At 50.5% G+C, this 11,407-nt stretch overlaps 3 protein-coding genes across 3 annotated transcripts; 1 reads left to right on the forward strand and 2 right to left on the reverse strand.

Annotated features, from left to right (window-relative positions):
* Positions 1–2,828: 2,828 nt before the first annotated feature.
* Positions 2,829–3,303, reverse strand: M437DRAFT_70457 (uncharacterized protein; the record flags this gene model as incomplete). The annotated part of the gene is made up of 2 exons (XM_041025457.1): positions 2,829–3,146; positions 3,286–3,303. The coding sequence occupies 2 exons, from the start codon at positions 3,301–3,303 to the stop codon at positions 2,829–2,831; spliced, it is 336 nt and encodes a 111-aa protein (XP_040874915.1).
* Positions 3,304–3,444: 141 nt separating this feature from the next.
* M437DRAFT_70458 (uncharacterized protein) lies at positions 3,445–4,482 on the forward strand (the record flags this gene model as incomplete). The annotated part of the gene is made up of 1 exon (XM_041025458.1): positions 3,445–4,482. One exon carries the CDS (start codon positions 3,445–3,447, stop codon positions 4,480–4,482), a length of 1,038 nt encoding a protein of 345 aa, XP_040874916.1.
* Positions 4,483–4,590: 108 nt separating this feature from the next.
* On the reverse strand, positions 4,591–10,150 carry M437DRAFT_89116 (uncharacterized protein; the record flags this gene model as incomplete). Its single annotated transcript, XM_041028971.1, has 7 exons — positions 4,591–4,642; positions 4,952–5,420; positions 5,473–5,788; positions 6,040–6,326; positions 6,386–6,533; positions 9,382–10,067; positions 10,138–10,150. 7 exons carry the CDS (start codon positions 10,148–10,150, stop codon positions 4,591–4,593), a joined length of 1,971 nt encoding a protein of 656 aa, XP_040874917.1.
* Between the last annotated feature and the right edge of the window lie 1,257 nt (positions 10,151–11,407).

Below are 11,407 nucleotides of genomic sequence, written 5' to 3' on the forward strand. Positions count from 1 at the left end.
AAGGAGGCGATGTGGTTAAGATAACCATGTGTCTCTTTGTGGCGTCCAAATGAGCTGAAGATTATGCCGGGACGTGAAAAGACCTGGGCGGAACACCTGAGTCTTGGTGCGCACTATTGAGATTGGTGGCGGCCAACTTCTCAATTCTTGGTTTGCTACGGCGTGTGATTCGAACAAGTATGGGCGGACTGTACTCTGGAGTGGAGTCGTCATTGAGTAGGCTTTGAGCTATACGACGTGACAGCGGAAGATGATACCACACTGGCCCTTTCACGACGGCTTGACGCTAGGTGAATATCCCGCGACAGTAAAAAGGTCCCGGATGCATACTCTAGAAGGTACATACATCTCGAGCATGTTCTAGATGCGTCCGAACAAGACAAACCAGACCGGTGAGCTGAGGTCAAGTCTAGCTTCTTCCCGTAGTGGCGCAACACTTGCCGGACCCGGCACGACGCCTGGCTTGAGATTATCGATGGTCTCAAAGCTGTAAGTCAGGCGAGGTTCTAGCCATTGCACAACAACCAGCAGAACTAACCACTCATTTCACGTTGCTCAAAAGCGGTTCACCTCTAGCTACACTGGTATCTTCTTTGCTTGCTTAAAGCCTGTGACAACAACGCGGTAGTAGCGCCGAAGTTGGCTGCTGTAAATCCAGAAGCCACGCGACAAGATGTCACTAGTAAACTGGAAAATGAGCGGCTCAGCTGTGCCTGCCAAGCCTGCCAAGCTGAAGACTTCTCGTCGAGACAAGAATAATTTCAGATCACAATGTCAATTCTCCTGCAGAGGAATGATGCGAGTTCTTGCTGAACCATCGCGTACACCAAGCGGTCGGTAGGATCCGATACCTTGCATCTTGTGGACATGTTGGCAATCACTCGTTTGTCTGTATGTTGTGCACCTGATTCGACACATGGCTTGCAGATCCTGTGTACCACGCGAGCACAAATCCGGTATTACGAGTATATTCAAGTCCAGGGCAGAAAGAGTGCCATCAAGTGACAACGATTCGATACATCTATTCTGTGCGTAAGTCGAACCCGGTGAACTGCACCCCGTATGGCCGCAGCACACAGCCCCCTAAGACTATGAGTATTTGCGGATGGTAGGGCAAAACCTAAATAGCGCACGGCCAATTGTGGTTCTGACTGGCCACAGAGAAGCGGGACGCTAGAAGAGGGGGAATCTCGCTTCCAGTACCAGTTCGACGTCGGTTCGCCAAGACCGGAACCTCGGTCCGCAGCTCCGTCGTGGCAATCAGCGAAACCTTTGAGCCCCTTACATATCCCACCTAAGCTAAGCATTGTCCCTAAAAGGTTTAGCGGTCGACACAACGCTGCTTCGTAAAAGAGCATTTGACATACCGCACGAACCTTTCCTCCTCGCGGTTGCAGAATAAGCAACTCGCACCAACTCTACTGACGCTCGTTGTAAGTGTTCGTGCTAGACCCTGTACGAGACCTCGTACTCGGTTTGACAAAGAGGCAGGGACAGCTAAAGCTAAAGCTGGCCCTCAATCAACCGATTTGAGGATAGACAAGGGTCACCCAACTCGAATTAAACCATCCGTACTAGACAGTTCCATGGATCCCGCGTAGCCTTATCCAAGGAGGAAACTGAGTAACGCTCTGTGCTGCTACTCAAGGCGAGCGTATCTGAGACATAACTACGGAATCCAGATGCGAAATGCCGAGACAATCTCAAAGCCCGACCTTTCCTGACCTAACCCCGAATGTCAGCCACGCCAATCGTTTGATACCTTGACACACAATGGATCAGAACCGGGTAGCGTGCAGGTCCGGACTGTGCTGAATGTTGAATGCAGCAAGAGATGCAGTGTAATAAGGCAACGAGTCATGACAGTCTCGGTCTTGGCCGGTATATCCAGCCTTTCATTCATCAGCCCTTGTCTAGACATCAGGAGGTCAACCTACGCTAAGTGAGACTAAGCCCTGCTGGCTTCAGCGACCTCGGAAGCCATGGTTGAGCTCTGAAGTGGTAGCAGCCGTTCACTGCATCTTCTTTTCTACATCAAGGCGTGGAGACCAACGGAGCAGGCTGTTTTACCCTGTCATTGGCAGGATCGGAACAGCTTCACAGATCTTCTGTCCACTTACTGTATGACAGTGTGTATGCGCTTATGAGCTTACATGATACGTCCGCAATAAACCAGAACTTCAACTTGTTGCTGCTGTTTGGAAAATCAATTGAAGATGAGCAAGCAACGGCTAGGTCACAACTAAGGACCGTTAAGCTGTCACCCTGTAGTCACTCCAACGGTTTCGCGGATAAACGCCTACTCTAACCATGTGCTTCAATAGAGCGATCTAGTCCGGTCTGGACAGTCGATCTCTTAGCACAGTGCCACAAGTCGAAACACCATCAGTAAAGCCAATTTGTCATCATGATCTAGGTGTAGCCGGTCCTGAATTCCACTTCAGATCTAGGCCGTGAATCCCTGGACAGTCGCAAGAAGACGGAAGTCTAAACTGATGGGATCTCTCCACCCACAGTGGTTATGCTACCAACTCCAAGTAGCTATCGAAAACGTGGCGCTCCGTGCTTAGATGCACTCCTTTTGTTCAGCTCGTTCCTCTCTCTTAGCTTCTAACTTACCTTTCCCAAACTACGTTCTTGGCCATAACATGAGCTGAGTTCATACTGCGGCTTCTAGCTATCAACAGTCTCTCATATCTTAAATACTCTGATCGTCCTGCTCAAGCTGTCAGTTCGCTCGACTCTTCCTTCACCTCTTCTCAGGAAGTTGGACGCGTCTTCATCATGCGTTTTTACTTGATTATATTACTTGCAGTCCTTTGCTTTTGTCACAAGTCATTTGGTACCACGTTGACAACGCTGCCTTCTCGTACGACTTCAATAGTGAAGCCTTCTACGTCTTCGAAACTATCCTCAATCCTGTCTTCGAAGTCATCCTCAACCCTGTCTTCGAAGTCATCCTCAACCCTGTCTTCGAAGTCATCCTCAACCCTGTCTTCGAAGTCATCCTCAACCCTGTCTTCGAAGCCATACTCAACGATTTCCTCCACCAATAAAGCTTCACTTTCCTCGACAACTAGCTCAGGGACGCCCTCCACTACAATATCTACTACAAGAGCTCCTCTTCCTGTCTCGACTTTAGATGACTATTCGATCTTGACATCCGCTCAGAAACAGCAGATCGCATACGATGTTTCGATCAATTTCGCGACACAACTGGCGTTGTGGGATTTCCAGGCTTGCGTCAAGAACAATCCAGGCTCTTACTCTTGTGCTTTGACATACTCGCAACGAAATTTGCATGATATTTCTTGGGAGATCAGGCCATTGGGTAATTACGACACGTTTGCGTATGATCTATATACAGGCTCGGAGTATTACGGACTGCAAACCACTCATCTGTTGGATGCAGACTTCGTCTCTTCCGTGGTCAACGCGCTCCTCATGGGATGCTTAGGAAACATCACCTGCCAGAACGAGTACGCAAACCGCCCCGTGGTCTACACCCGTATCGTTACTGACTTGGTGAACCATAACATCGGTCTGGTGGTTCCAGAGCTCTCCAACAAAACCTGGATCCCGAGTGGTGGCAATGCTAAGTATCTAAAGCGGTTCGCAAACTTCCCTGACTACAAACAAAAATTATTTGGTATACATGCGGCCATCCCTCTTGCAATCCTTGGTGGCTATCTTGATAATACGGCGTTTGGTACCCTTCTACAAATGGATAGGATCATGTCTGGCCAACCGAAGGTAATCGAGGACTCCATTAATACGATTGCCTTGCTGGGTCTTCGAGTACCTTCTTGGAACAATATCAACAACTCAGTCCTAAGCGATATATATGGAATAGACGGCTCTGTTCTCGAAAAGCGCGTGGAGGTGGATTGGTTCAAAGTCGATCCTGCAGAGTTCTTAAATCAAATGGAGTCAAGTAAGGAGATGGCAAAGCGTGACGGCGCGCTGGACGATATTAAGGCTGTCTGTGCCGGCATCGGTCTCGCGACAAATTTCATGTCAATTCGCGGTATCCTTAAGACCCTCTCGTCGCCACTAAAGGGTCGTGCTAGCATTGCAACATTCAACAATGCTTTCGGAGCTTACGATTCGTCAGAAAACCTCGTACTGGGCACTGTCACTAACGTCTGTTCGCAACCGAGATCGTCTTGTTATGGCGGGCCACGTTTTTGGCAATACGCAAGCGTCGCAGGCGATGCGGTGGACATCATTGCTGGATACATAGGCTTGGCGGCGGCTGCAACCGCGCTTGTCGGCTCCTCTGGTGTTGCGGCCGCTGTCGGCGGCGCAGAGTTTGCTCTCAACACGCTCAACTTTGCGTGCGGTCTAGCCATCTTTGCTACTGACGTGGCGCGGGCAATCATGACAGACTGCCAGAACGAACCTTCATTGCCGGAATGCACGTCCCTCGCGAATGGCTGTTTGAACGCCGGATCTATCAGAAACGTGTTTGGAGTACAATAGATCGATTCTTATCTTGCATAGTCGCACCCAATCTGACCGCGAAACTGGGGAGAGAAAAGATAAAACTTTCGCCTGTCAATACTGTCTGTGGAAGCTGGAATGACAAGATCAAGCAGGGGCACCTAGATGGTAATGGTACATCGGGATTCCAGCAGATGAACTGCAGTCGGTGTAGCGCGTATCAGAACGCCCAGGTTGGAAGCAGGGCAGCAAAGAAAACAGTTTAACCCAACCAGGTCTCCTGATGCTGGTTAGAACAACGAGCTGAAAGCGATAAAGATGTACACCGCCATCAACGGGATCCCCTCGGGTAATGACTTTTTCCCTTTTGAATGGGATGTTTGACCAAAAACACAGCGATGAGGAGCACAGCGACCTCGAAGCCGTCGAAGTCCAGAGTCATGGGGTCGCTGCCAAAACCAGCTGATAACGACCTTGAGAGGGAGAACAAGAAGGGCAATTCGCATACTTGAGCCAATGGCGACGCCAATTGCAAGAGCCATCTTGTCCTTGATCGCGATAGTGACCGCCATTGCATGTTCCGTATATCAGATTAGCTTCTTCGTAGCCTCTCATAAGCGCGTGATCCAACTTACCAGTAGCGCATCCCACGATGGGCACCCGCATAAGACCAACGAACCCTACGGAGATGCGACCGTGTTCAACGATGTAATCAATACTACCGACCACGAACTCAGAGGTGACGGCGACGAAGACTATCGCAATAGTCAAGATGGTAAGAGCACTAATGACAGACGGCACACTCGACTCTCCCTTCTCGTCCTCTTCATAAACGAAGTTGAACTGATTGACTTGGCCCCCAAGTGGAGCAGCTGGACCGGCACTGATGCGAGCTCCACCAGCAGGATTGTTGCCGAAACTCTGGACAGCGGCAGGTATGATTAATGAGCCGATCGAGACAGCAAGCATGCTAGAGGCTGCTTGGGTAACAGTGACGTTAAACGTGTCGGATGGCGCGATTCATGCCACCAAAGAATGAACACATGCCCGGGACTAGGAGTAAATTGGACAGCATGGTACCGATCAAAGAAGTTTGGAAGTTGAAGATCTTATGCTGTGCCAGAGCGATTATACTGACGATCAATGCGGTGGCATTACCAAAACTCGCATTGAGAAGACCTCCTAAGGTCTCACCAGTGTACAAAGCAAGCTCTTCGGTTGCAAAAGACAGCATGACGGCAAGAGGGATGATGGTAAGGAAGTTGACGATAAAGACGGCATAGCCGTTGGCGTGGGTGTACCGAAGAGCGAAACCGACAGGAACACAGACGAGAAGGACGTTGACCTATGAGCCGAGGAGAGTGGCCTTGAACTGGCTGATGATACCAAACTTCGACCGTCTCTTCTCATTGATGTCACGAGTCTCAGATTGTTGAAGGTCAGTGTAGTCCTTCTTGGTACGATCAGGTGCGCCGAGCAGATTCAATGAGGGTCAGGGGCTTGCGTGGTTTGTGCTCAGGCTCTGTAACGTTCTTTTCTGATATGGACCGAGAATATTGACTTCTCTCTGGACGTTTTGATATTGGACTGGCCGACAAGGGTTCTATTGGATGAGGGCGTATCGAAGGAGGTGCTGGACCCTGGCGGCTCTTTGTTAGCTTGGTGGGGACAGGCAAAGTCGGCACAATCCAAATTGCACGCATCTTTGCGCCTGATACTGCTATCTGACAGGGATTGGTCTGCAGTATGGCGGCGCTGCAGTTTGTTCTGCTCGAGTTCTGATTGGCCAACATGATGCTGAGAGCGTCTGGTCGAAGGTTTGGAGTTGAGTTTACGGTCGGCTCGTCCCCAAGCGACGTCTCGGGCCTCATGCTTGATTGAATCTCCAAAAAATATGTCAGTGATGTGGGACTTGATAAGATAGACAAGAATCTGGACTTACGCATTGCAGATGCTGGGTCGAAGAAGCGACCGAGAATCCAAGTATTGGGATAGGGGTCACTGAGGGCAGTGAAAGCAGCAAATATAGGCGAGAGAAGGATTGATGAGGTAGTCGGACTCGTATAGTGGTTGGAAGGACGGCCTTGTGTCTGAATCGTAGAGTAACGTTAGTATTCGAAGCTTGAAAGTCAGGACCCAAAGTGTGGCCTGAAGCTAGCGAATTGACACCATCCGAACGTCAGACACCACCAAGAGAGGGCTAATCTTGTGTGACTGATTGTCGCGTGTACTGGGAGTCATGAGGCACTCATCGATACAATGAGCATGACTATGGCCTATGCGAAGCTGAACAAACAAAGGATCGCTTGGAGCATAGATACATACAGAGGTTCTAGAGCATATCTAGCGTGTCTGGGCAGATGAAAGAGAGAAGAGAAAGGTCGAGCGCAGATATAATCTCCCTACGCTGATGCCAGTGCAATCGAGCTAGCTCTGGGGACTCATTTGCTGCCGGACTTGCTTCTTGCATCGCAGTCGCATGTCTTGACGTGCCCAATCATGGCCGACTTGCTCGAGTGTGGCTACGCTGGCAAAGCATTGAGACTGTGTTGATGTGCTGCGAGTATGATGGCAAGCGCTGTTGCAGAACCACACAATGAGAGGGCGCTTAAGCAAGGTAAACACTTTGACGCTGACACCGGGGAAGAAGAGCACGCCGAGACTCATACATGGTAGATCACGATCCACAGGAAGCAGAACACGTTCTCTCTGTGACCAGACAGCAGTGCTACGCCATGAGTAGTAGCATCTTTTGGGAATTTCCGTATAGGGTCGAGGACTCTAGAAGCTTGTGGCAAGCGTTGTGTTCTCATCAAAGGCTTCAGATTACAAGCATATCATAAGCCCTTTCGTGGTCATTATCCAATGGGATTCCCATGCATCTCTCACACTCCCACGTATAAGATTCCGTGTCCTCTTGGATTCCGAAACTCGAAAGTACGTTTCATAGTGCGTTGTCTTTGACGTGCTTCTAGCCACTCTCTGGGCTACAGTACGGGATCAGCACCTGTTGGAGACCCTGGACCAAACTGCGACACTCCTTATCAAGGTTTCATCAACTGTGTTTGTTCTCGTCATGGTCGGATCCCTCTTACTATCCTTGGCCCTAGGCACGGCTAAGAACCTCTCGCATATGATGCGCAGAGTCCTTAGGGATGATAGTCGTCGTCACATTGTTGACAGAGATCTTTCACGAATGCATGCAAATGCAAATGCAAACATTGCCCTTGACCTCGAATCATGTCAAATCTGGATTACCTTACGATTATCCCGTCTACTGATGGGCATTGTGCTGACTGAATGCACTTTTTACGACGACTGGATCTGCGTGTGGACTCTTGCGGAGTAAAGCTACTCCCCGAGATCTCATAACTTGGCTTGTCTCTTGCAAGAACTGTCTGCAGACAATCTATATGGTTACACTCACAACTTGCACTCCAGAAGTGGCGACTGACAAAGGGTCAAGACGAGTCAGATGGAGTCAAACTGAGTCACATTGAGTGTATATAGATTGAAGGCTTGAGCCAATATCAGATCATGATGGAACATTCGTATTGCTGTGTTATTGTCACAGCGATTTTCTGCACGCCGACCCTTGCAACTAATTCTTGTCTGTGACACTTGGGATCTTACCCCGTTTCACTTAAGGGTCACGACCGGACAAATGCTGAGCTGTGATAGCAAAGAACGAAGAAAGAGGAAGCTTGTTGTGCCAGTGTTCATTGAGGGCTTGAGCACGGGTTCTTTTACTTGACTTGCCCTTATCGGCTTGTGAGAGTGTCTGTTGTCGGATGCGGGCTTGTCACAGCATATCTCACAGACTTTGACATGTTCACACCGTAGCTTCACACAGTCGTGAGATGGACACCTCTTTCTTTCCTGTCGGACAATAATATTACGGGTACAGATCTCTTGGTGCTAGTCATATTCTTGACCCTTAGCCCACGTCTTTTCTGGTCAGGCTTACTTCTCCCAATGACTAGTTCATGGGTGATGAGAGTGGTAAGACGAGCAAGACCGCTGCCAATCGCGTCTTATGCTTGATACAGTGCTTTCGGCTACGCAAAGATGCAGAATGAGCAAACATTTACGCCGCATTTGTAACATTTCGAGCTCCATTAACGCGATGATCAACAGCACAAAATCGAATATCGAGATTTGAGGACTCAGTGTAGCTTGGGCTTTTGGTTCTTACGCAACTCGTGGTCAGCAATTTCAACCCTGCCTCTATCCAGTACACCGGGCCTCGACTTGGTGCGAAAAGATGGCAAAGAGATGAAGGGCAGACAACTTGGTCAGATTGGTGCAGTAGACGCTGTCGAGCGCGAGTGGGTATTCTTGGGTCATGACTATCTACCAAGGAGGATCGCGGCGATCCCTCGAGACATGAAAATCAACCTCTGTAACAAAACGTGGTCACTCCAAGTATGGACTAGCAGCAATTACGGCTCAGATTGCCGCGCGCTAAATACGAGTAATGCGGGAACGAAGATAGGAAGACATGACAGGGACGATCGGCGTGGAGTGAGGATTGCGCAGACCCTGCGGAGTACCGGAAGTATGTGAGTGACTTTGAACATGCGGCTCCCATGCCGCTTTGGCACGTGGCCGAGTGGTGTGATACGCTGGCTTCCAACCTCATGGCATACCACTTATCAAGCCTCTGTATGGAGGAACAGTGTGATACACACCTTGTAGATGATGAAGAGGGCAAACGCAGGGACTCTTCGATCATCAGTCGCCCGTGCGCTTTTCTTGGAGAAGCAATGATGATATTTGTCTGAGTTTGGATGCCCTGGTTCTACTTATCGCACAAGACTCTAATGGTCAAGGGATCCTCCGGTGATTGGTCTGGATCTTCGTGAACGATGCATCCCTAGATACACAAATCTCGTGTTCCCCGGGGATCTGTGAAATGTGAGATGACCAGGCTCTCACGGCTTGTTCCCACGGCTGCTGGGCAGGTCCGTCGGGCTGGACCTCTCGACTCGTCTCCCGATCTGCCTCCTGGCCCACAGGGCTCTCAATCACAAATCGAAGACTGACTTTCATCGAGCTCGGCTTGTTCTTGAGGCTCGACACGAGTGCGTTCTGCCTGCCTCGTTCCTGCGTTTGGCACAGGGCGTCGCACATGTAGGTGATCGGGTCATCGGCGGTCCCTGTGCCCGTCGGTGATGCGGTCCTTGTGCTTCCTGCCTCGACCAATAGAGGTTGCTGAGGGCTGCCAGACGAGTCTGTCGAGTCACTCATAGGTGGAGCTTGGTTCACTACTTGACCGTACATTCCCGGCATCTGGTAAGACGTGAGGTCGGTGGTAAGCCCTGTGTCAAGGTCTACACCATAAGCCGGAGGCCATGGCCCACCTTGGACACCTCCTTGGCCATAGTGGAAGAGCGACTGCCACGTATAGTGGTACGGAGACTGATAAGAATACTGGTTGATCGGAAGATTCTGGAAGGTTGACTGTGAATACAAGTTGGAAGCGCAGGAGTATTGATCGAGCATGGAGTCGGGATTGGGTAGCGAGTATTGCGGGTAGAAGGACTGAGGATTGCCCCACAACATCATTTGAGGAAGACTGTCGGAGTGTCTTTGGTCGTAAGAGTAAACGTCCGAAAAGTTGACTATCTCGTTGGTCAGCGAGTGGCGTAGTCCTAGATGTGGCAATCGAGGCAAGGTATGGGAGTCTCATACTAGTACTAGTCATTGTTGCGTATCTGGATTGAAGCTCACAGTTGCATGAGAAGGTTGTGATGCCGGTGGGCACAGTCTCAAGTGTCCCTCGAGCTCTATATACCCAACACACTCAAGGAGACACCCAGCCCACCTCTCGCATCCCGTGGCACAGACACATGGGCAAGCAGATAGAGCATTGCACATACGCCAACGGCACGAGGATCCGTTGCGGTCTCATCAAGTGCAAACCCCCATTGACACATTGCCTCCACGCCGCGCCAATTGAGGAGATGCAGGTTTCGATGCCTGGTCCGCAATATACCAACACTACACACAGACCTTGATAAGGCGTGGATGTGCACTCGACTACCAATCAATAGCATCGGAGTCCAACACAGTCCCGGTGTTGTGGTTGGAGCCCACGAGTTAGTGGATGCCAAAGCAATAGCGCGTCTTCATCATCCAGCGTCCAGAAGAGTCACGAACGAATGGTTCCCGACAAGGCATGGTCGATCAGCACAGCGAGTCATCCCGAGTCGAGGCCCTTGTATCAGACTGGGCAAAATCAAGCATGATCACGGTCGCCGGCGACTGAGAGTGTGGCGAACGAGACCAACTCTCAGAGATCACGAGAGGTACTGGTCAAGAGATAGGAAAAGGAAAACGACAAGGCGTCGAACCTGAACGGAAGGGAGGGCTAAGACGGCGAGGGAGCAGCTACGTTGATGGCGTTCCGATCGGCCATCAGAAGTCCCAACCTGACGCTCTCCAGCCCCGGGGTTCGACTCATTACAGAGGCATGCATGGCCCTGTTCCTGGAAAATTGCTCCCTCCGCTGGCCGTCACGTCGACTGTCGTTTCGATTTCTGGCATCGGTCGTACCGGACAAAGAAAGAGCTGTGACCAACTCTGACTGGATCGAACGCCCGACACGGAGTGGCAAGACCGCCAAGAGAGGCTGTGAGATCATCATATTCTTGGTTGACAGAGGCACAGAACAACAAGTCCTACCAGAGTCCGGAGATGAGTACGTGCTATAGCCATTGCGCTCGGACCGGCTGGAAGAAGTGAGATCGGCGCGTGCAACTTGGTCCGAAAGCACGCAAGACAGGTTGCAGTGCCAAACAAGAAACGCAAGCTCACTATCCACGACTCGGCGCCGGTCGTTGGCCGAGAGTCGAGATGAAGCGTGAGCTATCCATCTATTCATCCATTCATCCTGCGGGGGGCGTTGCTCTCTCTCTCTCTCTCTCTCTCTTGCCCGCTAGTTGTGCGCTCGGATCATTGC

The sequence above is a fragment of the Aureobasidium melanogenum genome, assembly GCF_000721775.1.
Source record: "Aureobasidium melanogenum CBS 110374 unplaced genomic scaffold scaffold_43, whole genome shotgun sequence".
Lineage (NCBI taxonomy): Eukaryota > Fungi > Ascomycota > Dothideomycetes > Dothideales > Saccotheciaceae > Aureobasidium > Aureobasidium melanogenum.